General features: G+C 49.1%; 1 protein-coding gene across 2 annotated transcripts in view; it reads left to right on the top strand.

Moving 5' to 3' along the window:
- The first annotated feature begins 2,609 nt into the window (after positions 1-2,609).
- DPYSL2 (dihydropyrimidinase like 2) overlaps positions 2,610-14,402 on the top strand; it is a 53,937-nt gene continuing 42,144 nt past the window's right edge. The window contains exon 1 of one of the 2 annotated variants that reach the window (XM_013197153.3): positions 2,610-3,161. In XM_013197153.3, coding sequence (XP_013052607.1) covers positions 2,811-3,161 — 351 coding nt within the window. In that variant the 5' untranslated portion in view covers positions 2,610-2,810. Of the gene's footprint in view, positions 3,162-12,842; positions 13,208-14,402 lie in introns of those variants that run through there. The other variant, XM_048045766.2, reaches the window with a different exon arrangement.

Genomic DNA, 14,402 nt, shown 5'->3' on the forward strand with positions numbered 1-14,402 from the left:
CCTGTAGAGGTATGGGAATGTTTCAGTTCAAGTCTAACAATAAAAATGAGTTGTTTGCTACAGCTGAGCATATCTCAAGATCTGATACCTGAATTCCACAGGTAGGAGAAGAAACTTTTTTAAAATTACCCCATAATTTTTCAGTGTCCATAAAAGGACCAGAAAGATGCAGTGTGTATATTATCCTTCTGTGAAATGTCCAGTAAAAGAATATAATCACAGGAGATGCGTTTTATAGAACTGTGATTCTTTTGGAGTGCCTGACTTTCCACTTCAGTGATAGAAATCATCGTTGGTTTGGTATGTGAGCCTGGTCGGGGACTCAGCGGGTCAGCCTGGGGTAAGGAGCCTGCCCAACTTCCCACGGGGACACCTGGAGCCGAACACCAAACAGCTGGAGACATCGCTGAGCGTGTCCTCAAGGCACCGTGGAAAGGGGAACTACTTGGAGCTGGCTGTTGGATATGCAATTGCCCATGTTTTGAGGGTTTACTGGGAGAGAGAGATCTGTATGGTAAGAAACTTCAGCTTTTGGGAGTGACCTTTAACAGGCTGGAAACGTTTGGAAGCTGCAGGATCTGATTCTTGTCTCTGCCACTTCAGGGCCTGTAGACTCACTTTACTGGCGGATCGGTTTCTTTCCATCGCTTCGCAGGTGCCTTTGTCTGTGGCCATCTGAGCGTCTTCCAAGGACGTGCCAAGTGATGAACGAGCGTGATTTAAGGCTACCCCTGAAAGCTGCGTGCGTTTCAGCAGACTGCAGAACGTGTCAACACAATCGCTTCAAGGCTTTCGGCTTGCTGGAGCCCCTGTCAGCACTCTGCAGCTTCTGTGGACTGCCTGATCAGCAGCGCTCTGACCATTAATATTTATAAACCTTAAATAATAAAGGACTTCAGGGTACCTGAGAGACCATATGTTGGCCTCCCGTTCCCTACAAAGCACCTGAGATCAGCGTGGCTACAACCCGGGCTGCTCTGGCCCCAGAAGGGGAAGGGGGGAGCATTGCCCCGGAGGGCCTCCGTCTTCGGATCGCTCCCCCCTTCATTAGCTACCAGAGCACATCGCCTCCATCCTTCAGGGCCAAGCTGCAGGCTTCTGTCTTTCCTTTTAGGCTGGAGTCTTAATGCATTTATTACCGGGCTTCGTTTGGTTGTGACCTTGGCTGCTTGGTTGTCCTTTTTCTTCCCCACCTTTCGGTAAAAACGCATTGATGCGCGAGGTGAGACAGCCCTGAGATTTTTATTAATTTAGTAATTTATCGCTTTTGGTAATTTTTTTTTTTTGTCCTGAATCTTGCCAAGGTGCTTGGTAACCGTTTGGCCACAGCTGCCTGTGAATTAGCATTTAGCGTGTGCATGTGCGAAGACACAGCCCCATGAATAATGCATGGTAATAAACAGCCTGCTCATTGGGCTCGGGGCAGGGCGCTACCGCGTATGGATTAGCCTCGAGGACCGGGACCAGCAGTATTAATAACGTGTGTATCAGGTGGAGACAGCCCGCCCGAGCCCATTGTGTGCCGCCCCGCTTACCTTGGGGATAAAAACCTCCCTCGGCCTCGCCGAGTCCTCCCCTTGTACCCTGCGGGCCTAAACCCTTGGGGAACGACCCCCTCTGCCTGGCCACCTGTGGGCTCAATTTATTTTATTTAGCCCCGGTGGGACGAGTGCAAAAAGGGGGAAAGGGAGCAAAATCCCTGCCAACGAGGCCCGGAGGGAGGCCGGGAGGCTGCTGGGGGTGCTGAAGGGACAGCGCTCGGCCCTGCTCAGCACGGCTCAGCACGGCTCAGCCCCTCCTCCAGGGCTGCCTGCTGCCTGCCCTGAGCCCCCCCAGCAGGGCCCTGGGGGCTCCTGGCCTTGTAGAGGTTCCAGTGACTCGTGAGGCCACCGCTGCGGGCTCCCGGAGGTAAGTCCCGGTGAACGGCTCGCCTGCCTCCCTCGCTCTCCCGGCTGCCTGTCTCGCTCTTTCTCTCCCCAGTGCCATCCATCGAAACCTTCGTCCCCCCCCCCGAAGAGGCACTGCTGGAGTCACGGCACCAGCGATGCCCCCAAATCCCAGCCGGATGAGGCTGAGCCTCGCCTCCCGCCAGCCCCGCTGAACCCCGCGGCCTCTGCTCCTCCGGCTCCGCTGCTTCGAGGCAAGTGGGGAACAATAGGATGGATTCCCGCAGCACGCCCCGCCGCCACCATTGCGGGCTGGGGGAGGAAGAGGAGAGAGGGGCTAGGGGGAGGAAGGAAGCCCTCCTTTCTCCCCTGCCTGGGGAGCAGCAGGAGGTGAGGGGTGCTGAGCCTCCGGCAGCCTCTCCGCGACTCGCGGCGGCGGGGAAGGGGAAGGAGAAGGGTGTGTGCATGGATGGGGGCTGCTGCTCCAACCTGCTCGAGTCCATTTGCCAATTCACCAGTCGCATCACTTCCGGATCAGTCCCCAGCTTCTGCTGCAGAGTGAGGATTTTTTTTTTTTTCTCTCTCTCTCTCTCCTTCTCCCTCCCTCCCCGTCTGGATGCTGGGAACTTGAACCCTCCTCCCTTGATTGCAGCAGGATCTGCCCCAACCTTCCCTCAACTTTGCACCGCATCAAAGAAAACAGAGCGAGCTACAGACTGTATTATACCAATGGGGGCAGGGGAGCTGCCAGGCACAGCCCTTTGCAATTGATGTTGCTGTATCTCTAGGACCCTGAGCGATCTCTTTTTTTTTTTTTTTTTTTTTCCTCCTCTTTTCGCTTGTGTGTGTGTGCGTGTGTGTGTGAAGGATCCTCCTGGTTACCGCTGTTGTTATTTTCCCTTAGCAGGGAGACCACACTGAGCCATGGCTGAGAGGAAGCAGTCTGGCCGGCAGGGCGAGGAGGAAGAAGTGCCAGCCTTCTTCAAAAACCTGGGCTCGGGCAGTCCCAAGCCCCGGCAGAAATTCTGTGGCATGTTCTGCCCGGTGGAAGGCTCCCTGGAGAACAAGACCATCGACTTCGACTCCCTGTCGGTGGGCCGCGGATCTAACAAAGTCGTGGCGAAGCAGAAGGATGTTGCCCACCTGGGGCCGGATGCTCAGTCCGTCTACTCGAGGCAGAGCGGGAAGGGAGGGGAACCATCTGTTGATTTCGGGAGAAAGGTGGAGATCAGGAGTGCCACGGGGAAGGAGGCGCTGCAGAACCTGAATGACAAGGTGGGTGCACATATGTGTGTGTGTGTGAGGTGCAACTTGCACATGGATAGGCTGCAGAGGGATAGATCCTTCCCACCCTGCAGTTCCTTGCTTTTGTCACTTGCATGTACGTGCTGGCAGTGTCTTCCTCGGAGAAGTAGCATCCCTGCTAGAGGCTCCTCGCCAGCCCTCTAATGTTATCTGTGTGCTCTCTGCAGGTGTGTGTATGTGCTCAGGGAGGAGGGCAGAAGAAGAAAGGATCCCCTGCACACACAGACACCCTCCCTTTCCCCGCCCTGCCCTCCGATTTGGTGCTAGAGACCGACTTTTTTGTTTCTTAGGCGATTTCCCCAGCACAACGGTAGCGAAATGCCCCACCCAGCTCGTGAATGCAGCTCACGGGAGCAGAAACGCGGTTGTTAGCAAAAGAGCATCAATGAGCCTCCACCTCCAGGGACCCATTCCCTGCGGGTTTCTCCCAGGGGGAACTCGGGAAGCGCTCCCACCCCTGCTCCCAGGGGAGGAGAGGCTCCAGAGTGACCCAGGGGAGCTGGATTTCGGTACCTGCTCTGATGAAGGCCTGTGGCTGCAGGGGGAATTTTTGCCTCAGGAAGATGTGCTGGGACTTTCACAGGAATGTGGTGTTCTCTCTGAAAAAAAAAACCTGAGCTCCTCCCAGCCTTTTAAGACTCCTGAAGCTATTTTCTGGCTCTGTGTATGTGTCATGGTGTAGTAGAGCCTGTCCTTTTCCTGAGGCAAAACCCATTCAAGCCAAAGGTCTAGCTGACCATGCACGTTTTCTTTCCTCCATGAATAGATTTAAGCAAGCTTTATTCAGCTCCGAGCCCTGAAATACTCGGTGTATCCCTCTGATAATGCTGGCTCCTATGCGCAGCCTGGAAGAGCTGAAATGAATGAAGCACCAACCAGCAGAGTGATAAATTTCTAGCAGCATACTGGGAAAGAGTTTCTGTGAGTAGTCCCCCAGCAGGTTTAAAGAACATCCTTTCTTCTGGCAGCTGCTTCTAGGACGGGCCTCCTGTTTTTTTTTTTACTAGTGGACTGGATGGCGTGTACAGGGCAGAAGTCTGCCTGGAGCATGTAGCACGGCCTTGTTCCCCATTTTCTCCTGCTGTCAGAAATGTGAAACGTTACCAGGAGTAATGCTGGGGGCTCATCCTCCCCAGGTTGGACCCTCCTCTGCTGCCTTCTAGGGCAGTAACCTCAGGGCTCCAGCCAGCCACATTCACACGTGTCAACACCTGCAGTTACTGTGAGACCACAAAGCAGGCCCTGGTCTTCGGCAGTGCTGTGCATCAGCCTCAAATTAGAAGGGGGCTATGCTCCACGCCTCTTCAAATCAGGTCAAACAAAAGTTTCCCATTGCAAATGCCCATGGCTTGATTTGAGTATGTTACCTGCCTCCTAACTTTCCACAATTAATTAGTCTAACAAAGGAGCACCTCAGGAGTAAAGGGCGTGCACCTTTTCAGTTTGGAGAGTCAAAGGTTTTGCAGTTTGGGACGTTTTCAGGACTAATTTGGAGTAATTTGATGTGCTGGTGTGTCCTGCAAGACACAAATGTAAACGGGTGATTTATTCATTCTGAAGAGATGAATTATTGAAGGGTACAAGTATATTAAAAAGTAAGTATAATACAGTGAAAAATCAGATGTCCATGCAGAATATTAATCACATTTTTTGCAAAAGTGTTTTTTTTTTGGTTCTATTTTTAAAGATTGTCATGTAATATCAACCATGAAGGTATGAAATAATGGGATAGTGCTAAACATTTGAGTTTTCTCATTAGCTTGGCATTACACTGATGCCAGGGGATTGTGCTGTGAGGGGTTGTGTGCGTTCGGGTAAGTGCAGTCTTTTATTATAAATGTCTTGCTATGGATTGGCACTTTATAGCAGCAGTGTTTTAGCTTTGATGGTTTTCCAGCTGACTGCATCTATAGCTTGAATCAATGGTTAGATCCTCAGCAGGTAATGCTGCCTCTGCTTCAGTGCAGTTATTAAGAATGTGTTTATGGTGATCAACACACTGAAAAAAGAAAATATTGCAGGAAGTGGCATTAAAGGAAACACTGCATTAAAATAAATGCAGGCAGGAGTTGAGATGCTAAAGGCCTTCTGAAGTTTTGCAACTGAATTTGGCCTATTATTTTCAAACCTGAGTAGTCTGTACACTATTTCCATGTGATACGAATCTAAATTACAGTGGAAAGAAACAGCATGCTAATTGATAGGATCTTGAAATTATATAAATTATTTCACAATAGGCTAGAAATCTTACTGCTTCTTTTTCTTTAGCTTGAGGCTGAAAACAGCTACAGCTGTTATTAAGTGCATCTAACAGTGAGCACACAGGACAGTCCATCCCCTGTTTGAGCAAAACGACCACATCACGAGCTGATGGGAATGGGTGCCGACCAACTGGAGCCAGCGGAGATGCAAGAAGTATTTTAGCCAGTGATTGGATCCAAAGTGGGTTTGAAAGACAGTCATCCTTTCTGTCACTGTATAGAAAGATCTCGTATTAATCTCCACGGAAATAATTAACAAAGCAAGACTGACAAGCTATTTTTTATTTTTCTGAGGTCTCAACTGTCCAGAGGATAAAGAAAGGAATGTAATTATTCCACATTAAAATGCAATATATTGTTCTGCAGGCAAAGATAAGGGTAATCAAATCTGTTTGTGTCTATCCTGTCTAGGATATTCTATAGGCATCTATCACAGCCTTGCTTTATTGCCTCTGGGCCGCGGTGCCTCATAATTCAGGGTTAAGATCATCTCCAGAGGCACCAGGATGGCTTTCGATCTTAGTTTAAGCAGCTCTTTACAGCGAGGCCTCTGGAGGCAGCGTGACCCATTCAACAGGTCGGAGGCAAGCTGTGCTACTGAGCAGCTGTCAGGCCTTGGAGAATTGGCTGTGCCTCCATTTCTTCTCCTAAACTTTGTCGCCTTCCCTGGTTAGGCTGCTAATGCCTGGTCCTGGAGGTACGTGTTCAGGGGTCTGTGGAACTTACTCATAGAGCTGCTTTGTAGGAGTCAGTGCATAGACTATAAACTGCCTCCTCTCAGAGGATGGAGGCTGATAAAATGAATTCCCAGGGCATCGATCCAATATTCTGTATGAGAACGGTCTGGAGAGGCATGCCTTCACCTGGGATTTGAAAGACCTTTGTTCATTGCTTGCTTCACCTGGGTCACTCCTCTGCGTGTCTTGGTTTCCTGTGTGTATCATCGGTGCTCCTTCGGTCGTTCTCATCTGTTGAGGTTCTTCAGGATGGAGACTGGCCTTTAGGAAACATCTGTAGGAAGAAGTAAGTTTGATCGCAAGAGGGAACAGCAAGCTTATGGCTTGCTTTAATTTAGTTTGCACAGAGAGCCTTAATAGATGCTAAGACACTTGAACCCAAGTACAAGCCCTTGGGACCACAGGTCTCTTCTTAAGTTGCTAGCTAAAGTTCCCATGGCCACGCTCTTGTTACTCTGCTGATTCAGGTGGTTTCCCTGTGTAACAGCAGTTGCTTTTACCTTTTTTGGGTCCCTTAAAAACAGTTCATGGACCTTTAGGAGGTTCATAGCATTAGTATAAACAACTAGTCTAATACAGCAAAGCTATGTATGATAAGTGAATAAAGAGACACTAGAAAAATGTTTTTATTTTAGCATTGACAGGAGAGGAGAGTTCAAAAACAGTGTCATGAAGCTATTGACACAACTGGACTTCCTGCTAAAACCTCAAAGCTCTCAGGATCGTGCTTGTTCATTCCTGGAGAGGAACGATGAGTAACAAGATGTTGTTCAGCACTCAAAAAATCATAGACTCTGGAACATTAATGGAACTGTTGTTGAAAACAAAGTTGTTCCAGACAGCTGGAAATGTGGTTCTGATTTTAATTTGTTACAATGCCTGTAATTTCTTTAGCCAGCCTTGTTTTGACAATCACTGCTTGCAAAATAATTATACAGGAGGATGACTTGCATGATTTTTCCAATGGATCATAACAATTTGTCTGGCTGCTGAAAAAAAAATAGAGAAACTAACAATAATGAACACAAATGTCAAATTCCTCTGACCTCTCAGATTTCTCTGAAAGCTATCAATCTGCATAGCTGGAACGTGCTGGAGCTCCAAGGAGCATATCGTGGTCTGGTAGAGTCACGTCAGGAATTCACCGATACCGCCCTCTCTCCTGCAGAAACAAGCAAAGGGCTTTGATCCAGGGCCAATTCTTTTGGGTTCAAGACTGGAGGGAAAACACCACTTAGGGTCAGGCCCTTCTCCACCCACTTTGGAGCTGAACCAAATTGGAGGCCTGGGCTTTAGCAGCACCTTGCAGAGCAGGCTTTATCTCGGGGGTAGAGATGGGGACCGGCAGCTGTGCATGCCACCCTCATGCCAACGCTCTGGCGTCATTTGACAGGAGCCTTGTGTTTTTACCCAGTGCTGAGCTTTTGTTTAGGTCTGCCACAAAGCTCTTCACCTACAGCACCATGTCTGACTCCCCACATCCCTTGTCTATCTTGTGGCACATAAAATCTGAGTCTGTCCCTTGTGGCGTTGTTACAAAGTTCGGAAAAGACTTCAGTAGCGAAGCTCAAGTGGAGTTTGTCTGCTCTGCGAAATTGGCAGCATTTGGGAGCAGAGCTGTAGCAAACTACCAAAAATCAAACCTCATTACTGTAAGACTCGCACACGAGTACAAAATTGTGTTCTTCACCTTGCAGAGAGCTGGAATGACACTTGGGATGGGTCAGAATTTTTTTCTCGTTGTCTGGAGTAATGATTGCCTGGTACGTTACAGGTAGGCAAAGCTGGCTGACACAAGCAATGAGAACCATTTCTGAGAGCCTAAGGCTTTGGTCTGTAGGTTTGGGGGATGGGAAGAGGATTATAATAATAAGAACCAGCGTAAATCGCTGTGAAGATAGCTGTTTCTTGGATCCTACCCATGGTTCCTGTGGGCCTGGAGATACTGATCTCTTTGCTCGGGAGGCAAGGGAGGAGCAATGACACGGATGCCCAAATGCCCTGTGCCTTTGCTCCAAAATGCTGTACTTACTACAGTAAAGGTCAAAGCACGAGTGCAAACTGTTCGGAGAAGAGAGCGCATTTCTGCTACGTCTTGTACTACCCATGACAGAGCAGCCCCTGCTCAGAGCCCAGAAGAGGGCTGACTTTTCTCAGTGATAAGAATTGGTAGTACAGTAACTCTGGGGCAGCACCATGGGCTTCTTTGACAATTAAGACTGTAGTGCATCTGAAATCCTCAGGACATTGCCTCTAAGAAACATACTGTAATAGTAACAGTCTTATTAGAAAGCTATTTCTCAACCTTATCAAGGCTTCTTGGGATTTTAAAGGAAACAAAATCAATTGGACAGTTAATTCTAATTTGTAGATCAATTGTGCCTTTTTTTATTGACCTGTTTGTGTGGCCAGAAAATGAATTGCTCCCCTCGCAAACTCAGATGGTTTGTAATCAAAATCAAACCAGGTTACTTCTCTGAGAATTTGTATGATTTTACCTCCTCATAGTACCATGTTTGACCTCTATGGCCGTTTCCATAGAATGACACTTTGGTTTATCTTATAAGAGAAAATTAAAGCTAAGATGCTCATTGGCAAAGATAGTTCCCCTCTGTAATTTGATTTATAGTGAGTAATAAGGGAGAGTTCTTTCATCACATTTTGGAAAGAACAGATATGCTCCTGCCCTGTACAAGCCTGTAGTTAACCTTCCCAACACCTAATGTGCTGCAGGGGGTTGCTGTATCCATAGGAAGCTCCTTTTAAGTCTCAGAGACTAGGAACTGATGGAGCAATTGGCATGGGCAGAACCCGGACGGAAAACTAGGTCCTGATCAGTGAGCTCTTGAAAGCTCTTTTGGCCCAGTCCTGCTGCCTCTGATTGCAGTAACAAGAGCCTTGCTGACTTTGGCAGTGGGTGATTCCCCACTAGGGAGTGGGGATTACTGGCATCTAACAAGCCTAAGGGGAAATCTAGAGCTTGTTGATGCACTAGTGCTAGAATTTCAGGCACTCCCAGCAATACTTTAAATCCATCTCTGATCCCTATTTTAATCATATGTTTCCATTTGCAGGTTTTAAAATTTCATAGCAAAATGTCCTTGTAGATAAACCTTTAAGAATTTAGTAGGAGTAAAAGCAATTGGTTGTTGCAGGAGTTCTGTGGGGTTGGTTGCAATTACACTACAGTTCCACAGGGAAAGAGACCCTTCCGATGTTTTCTTTCCAACCGTCCAGTAACTCCACTGTGGGAATAAAATTCCATGCTAAGTGTGTAATGGTATTCCACAGGATCTGTAAAGTTAAGGTTCAGAGCTGATGCAGACCGATTTCCACTGATGCCTGTGATGATTTATTTTATCGCTGTACAGAGATTTTTATATTCTTGTGCAATTCTCTCTCTCGACCTTTCTAGAAGACAAATTTAGACATAGACACTCCTTTAACATGAAGCATGTTTCTGCTGCAAAAAAAATCGTGCACAAAATATCTTATACCAGATATTTGTGCAGAAACGTCTGGGAGCAATCTTGTGTGTCCAGTGGTCAACATAGCCCCCAGTTACCCTCAGGCTGGCAGCGCAAGCATGGGTGTGATGCTTTGGTTTCTGCATTTCCTCCCCTGCTCTGCCATTTGGTGAATGTTGCCAGGGCCTGCAGCTGTGCTGATAGAGCATCATTAAAGATGTTTATGTTCTTTTGCTCTTCCTCCGCCTCCGAAGTGACTTGGCTGCAGTGACCTTGCTGGTCTTGTCGTAGTGGTGCAATCAGGGAGCTGGGATGGGCTGGCCAGCCGTCCTTCGTTGCTTTCCTTTGGTAGCTTTTGACAAGGAAGATTTGGGAGTGTTTGTTCTCTGTAGCACCTTCTAATTTTAGCCTGCTCAGCCCGCATTGATTGACCTATGGAAGACAAAGTGCATCAGCGTTATCTAGAAGTCCCATCACTTCCCGCAATACCTTGGCAGGTATCGGCACTGCTGTGTGACAGCTGGACGGGGTACAAGCCTGCAGGGATTTACTGAGCGTGTTCAACTCACTTCCTTTACCCTAGAAGCTGAATCCTACCATTGACACTTCATAAGTAGTTATCCTTCTTATTTTAACTTATGGGGAGGGGTCGACATAAAATATAGTTTCACTGGGAGAATGAATCAGCTTTTGTAAGGGGATCTCTGTATTACCAGATCCCATTCCCACGTGTTCTCATCTGAATGTTGTCCTTTAGCTTCACTAGCCCATCTTCATCACTAGTGGATATCTACCGCACATATGTTTATGCAGCAGATGATATCCATTCCCTGATTTTGTTTAGCAAGGCTAAATAAGGCAGTTTATAACTGCATTAGTAGTAATTTTATTTACTTGTTTATTTTTGACAACCTTCTAGCTATGACAAGAGAGAAAATTGGGCTATGTTGCCAGTTGCTAAAAAAGAGCCAAAAAAATGTGCCTGGAAATGCAGTTCTGGTCCTTTAGAATCACACTAAATCACAGGGAAGTTTTAAAACTTGGTGCTGTGTACTTAATATTGCAATTAATATTGAACAACCATGTTTTTCAGCCCTTTAATCTCTCTCTTTTTTTAATTTGTTCTGCACTACTTAGGTTGTTGCAACATGGTGATGAGAAGGAAAAGCTAAGTGTCATCTGAAGATTCATTATTTCTTTCTGAACCTAGTCAGTATTGGACTCAAGTTATGGAACGAATATATTCAAAGTTCAAGAACTCCTGTCCTGAATTAGAACTCCATGTCCTGCCCACGTGCAGTAAGGATTACCTTTTCAAAAAAGTATTTTAAATATGTATCTTTGAGCAGGTGAGAATAGTTTCAGAAATATTAGTGTGCTGATGCCATCATTCCTTTAGAGGTGCTTTATTTCTTCTACCAGCACTGTGATTTCCCAACTTAGAGCATAATGTGGAGAAACAACCTGGCCGGGGTCAGGGAGGTGGGCGCTGCAGATCAGAGATTTCCTGTGCCCATGTTTGTGTGTGTTTGTCTGTAATCCCATTTCTACTCTCAGGACAAGGTCTTGAGATGGTGGCTGGGCTTAGCACATCTCAGATCAGCTGCCCAAGGGCCTTGATGCCCTCTCTCAAACCCTTAGGTAGCGTTTGCTTCCTCTTTGATAGCTGAAGGTGCTCTCTTCCGTGGCAAGCAAAGGCAAGAAGCCATTCAGATACAAAGTTGAGGAGGAAAACCAGCATTAAAGAGAGAAAAGGTACAGCTTCACTGCCTAAATTCAGAAATCTGATGTAGGTGCTTTTGTCCATGTTCTGAGCAGAAATATGCTGAGGTTTCAAAACTTCTGGTGCAGATCAGAAAGATGCAGGAGATAACCCATTTGGTATTGCCAGTTCTAATCAAAATAAAGCCCAGCAGGCTAACAAATTAATCATTTTGCTACTGTCATAATGAGACACTTTGTCACTTGCTACCAATTGGATATTAACTGTTTGGCATATTAGCTATTTAAATGTTGCCTGATGCCCCACCTATACCCAGGAAAAGCTCTTTTACTCTTTCCCTTATAGCCTTTTGTGAACTACTGTACATGAAAGGTCCTGCTAGTCATCTGTCTGAGCAGATGTTGCCTTTATAATGATTTACTGCAGTGGTATTTCTGAAGGTTTCAATTTCTGTGGTGTGTGCACAGTGTGTTTCACTGAGCTGCTTGGGTACGTAAAGATCACAGCGTTGTGTGACAGCAGCTCGCGGTTTGCTTTGTGTGATGTGGCACCCTCAGTGACTGAGGGAAGAAGGTAAGTGTGGTTATTACGTGGTCAGGCGTAACATTCAAAGAGAAGTGGATTTGGGCTAAATTCTGGGCTCTCCAAAGGGTGCTCTGTACCGTTCCCTGGGGCAACCGATGTATGAGGAGCCGGTGCGCACAGACGTGTGCTGCTGGGCACCCCTTCTGGTACCCCGTTTCTTCATGGTGCAGCGGGTCAAGCGCACTAAATAGCGAGGGAGCCTTTATCCCCCTTAAGCCATTTTTTTTTCTCCTTTTAGCGGAGGCCAGGGACCCGGCCCTGTCACAGCCCCCGTGTGCCTGAGGCGCTGCACCCAGCGGTGCCATGAGGGCACCTGCACACCCTCGGGCACAGCCCAGGCCCCTCCATCCCCTAAGCCCTCAAAATTCGGCTCTGCGCCCGCAGGAGGAGACCTGGGCTGGGCGCTGCGCCTTCTAGACTAGGCGGGGCCGCCGCGAAGCGAAAAATTTGGGTTTTATTTTTATTTTTTTTCCCTTCCAGCCAGCGCCCAGCAGGGCGGGGCAGCACAAAGAAGATGGAGGGCAGCGCCCTCGTTGCCGCCGGGGCTCCTCTCAGCCCCTCGCCCGGCACCGAGCCGCAGGTGCTCGGCCCCACCGGGGCACCCCCGGGCCCCTCAAGCCCCTCACACGATCGCGGTCCCCCCCCAGCCCCCTGAGGGGCTCCGCAGCCCCTCGGGGGGGGCGGGGAGCGGGGGGGGTCGGCTCCCCCCTCCCATCCCCTCAGCGCTCGGCCCCTCCCCTCCCTTAACTCCCCCCTCATTTGCATCCCCGCCGGGCTCGCAGCCAATCGCGCCCCGAGCTGCGCGGCCCCGACGGAGAGGGGAGGGGGGGGGAGAGAGAGGAGGAGGCGGCGCATGCGCAGTAGCGGCTGCCGCCGGCGCTCGCCCCCTCCCTGCGCGGCCGGGGCTGGGGCTGAGGGAAGAAAGGGCTGAGGCGAGCCCAGGGGCGGCCGCTGCTCCCCGTGCTGCCGCCTGCTCCCTTTTTCTTACGATTCTCTTGATTTTGGGGACCGTTTATTCTTATCTTTTTTAATTTTGATTTTTTTTTTATTGCATTTTTCTTTCTTCCTGAGGAGGGGAGGTCGGGGAAGCGTTCGCAGCGCGGCAGACAATAGCGCCGCAGCAGCCTCCCCCCCCCAGCTCCACCAACAGCGCCAAAAAAAAAATATATATATATATAAATAAAATAAAAATCGAGAGGCCGAGATGTCGTACCAGGGGAAGAAGAACATCCCGCGGATCACGGTGAGCGGGGGCCCCGGGGGGGAGCGGGGGGCACGACCCGGGACCCCCACCTCAGCCGGGGCTGGATTCCCTCAGGGCGAGCCCAGGGGGGTCCCCCCAAAGGGCCGGGGTCTCTTTTTCCACCCCCAGAAGCTTTTTGGAGGCTCACCCCACGGCCCCCATCCATGGGGATGAGGGAAGGAGCCTTATTTAAAAGCCCCCCCCCCGATTTCCTTTGCCTGGCCGCAGATTTAGGGCAGGGAGCGCGGATCCCAGGGCGCTAACTTCGCCTTACGTAAGGCTCGATAATATTCCTTTCTAACGGGCTGCTCCAGCCTTTCGTGTTGTTTTTTTTTTTTTTTTTTTGACAGAGTTTTCATCGCTGGCACCCCACGGACACACCCAGGCGAGTCCTCCTGCCTCTGGCACAGCAGCCAGCTCCCAGACGGAGCTCGCCAGCGTGACACCCGTGTAGGGGGGCTCGGGTCTGCCTTAAGCAGCCTGTGGGAAGCGCGGTGATGACCGCAGCATCCTCCCTTTTTTAGGGGAAAAGCCAGTTTTCCTCCAAGAGTCTAATGGCAGAGGCTAAAAAGATGCCCATGCTTAAATGGCACTGGAGGTTGCTGCTGAACCTCTGCTGGGGGCCAGCAGTCTGACGCATTTTGCTCGTGACCGAATGCTCTGATTTATGTTACGTGCACCCGCTGCAGTCGTAAGGATAAGGGACAGGAAAAAGAATCGGATTCTGGCTTTATCTGCTGCTGTATAAACCTGAAATTCGTCCGCCAAGGCTGATGCTTGAAGGCGGCGGCTAATCTTCGTTTAGCCATCTTGTTGTGCCTACATCGATGCGTACAAATTGACTGCATCGACGGATACAAATTTAGCAGCAGGCCCCTGCACCGTGCCGAACTGCCTCTGCTTTTGTCTCAGAGGTGGTTGAAACGAGCAGCAGGATTCGCACTCCTTTCAGAGCCTTCGTGCAGCTGCAGCAGGAGACCTGTTTACTAGCCGAAGCATTCAGAGCATCCTTAAAGTGGTCCAGGGGGCATTTTTGCTCGTCATGGTGTATATATGTGTATATATATATTTTTTCTCTTTCCTAATGGATGCTCATTGCGTTAGGACTTGCTGTCGGTGGCATCGATGGCCAAGCAGTAACCAGTTTCAATAGCAGCCACCCTTTTTAATAGCACAAGGAGCCTGCACTAGAGGT

This window comes from Anser cygnoides, chromosome 26 (genome assembly GCF_040182565.1).
Source record: "Anser cygnoides isolate HZ-2024a breed goose chromosome 26, Taihu_goose_T2T_genome, whole genome shotgun sequence".
Taxonomy (NCBI): domain Eukaryota; kingdom Metazoa; phylum Chordata; class Aves; order Anseriformes; family Anatidae; genus Anser; species Anser cygnoides.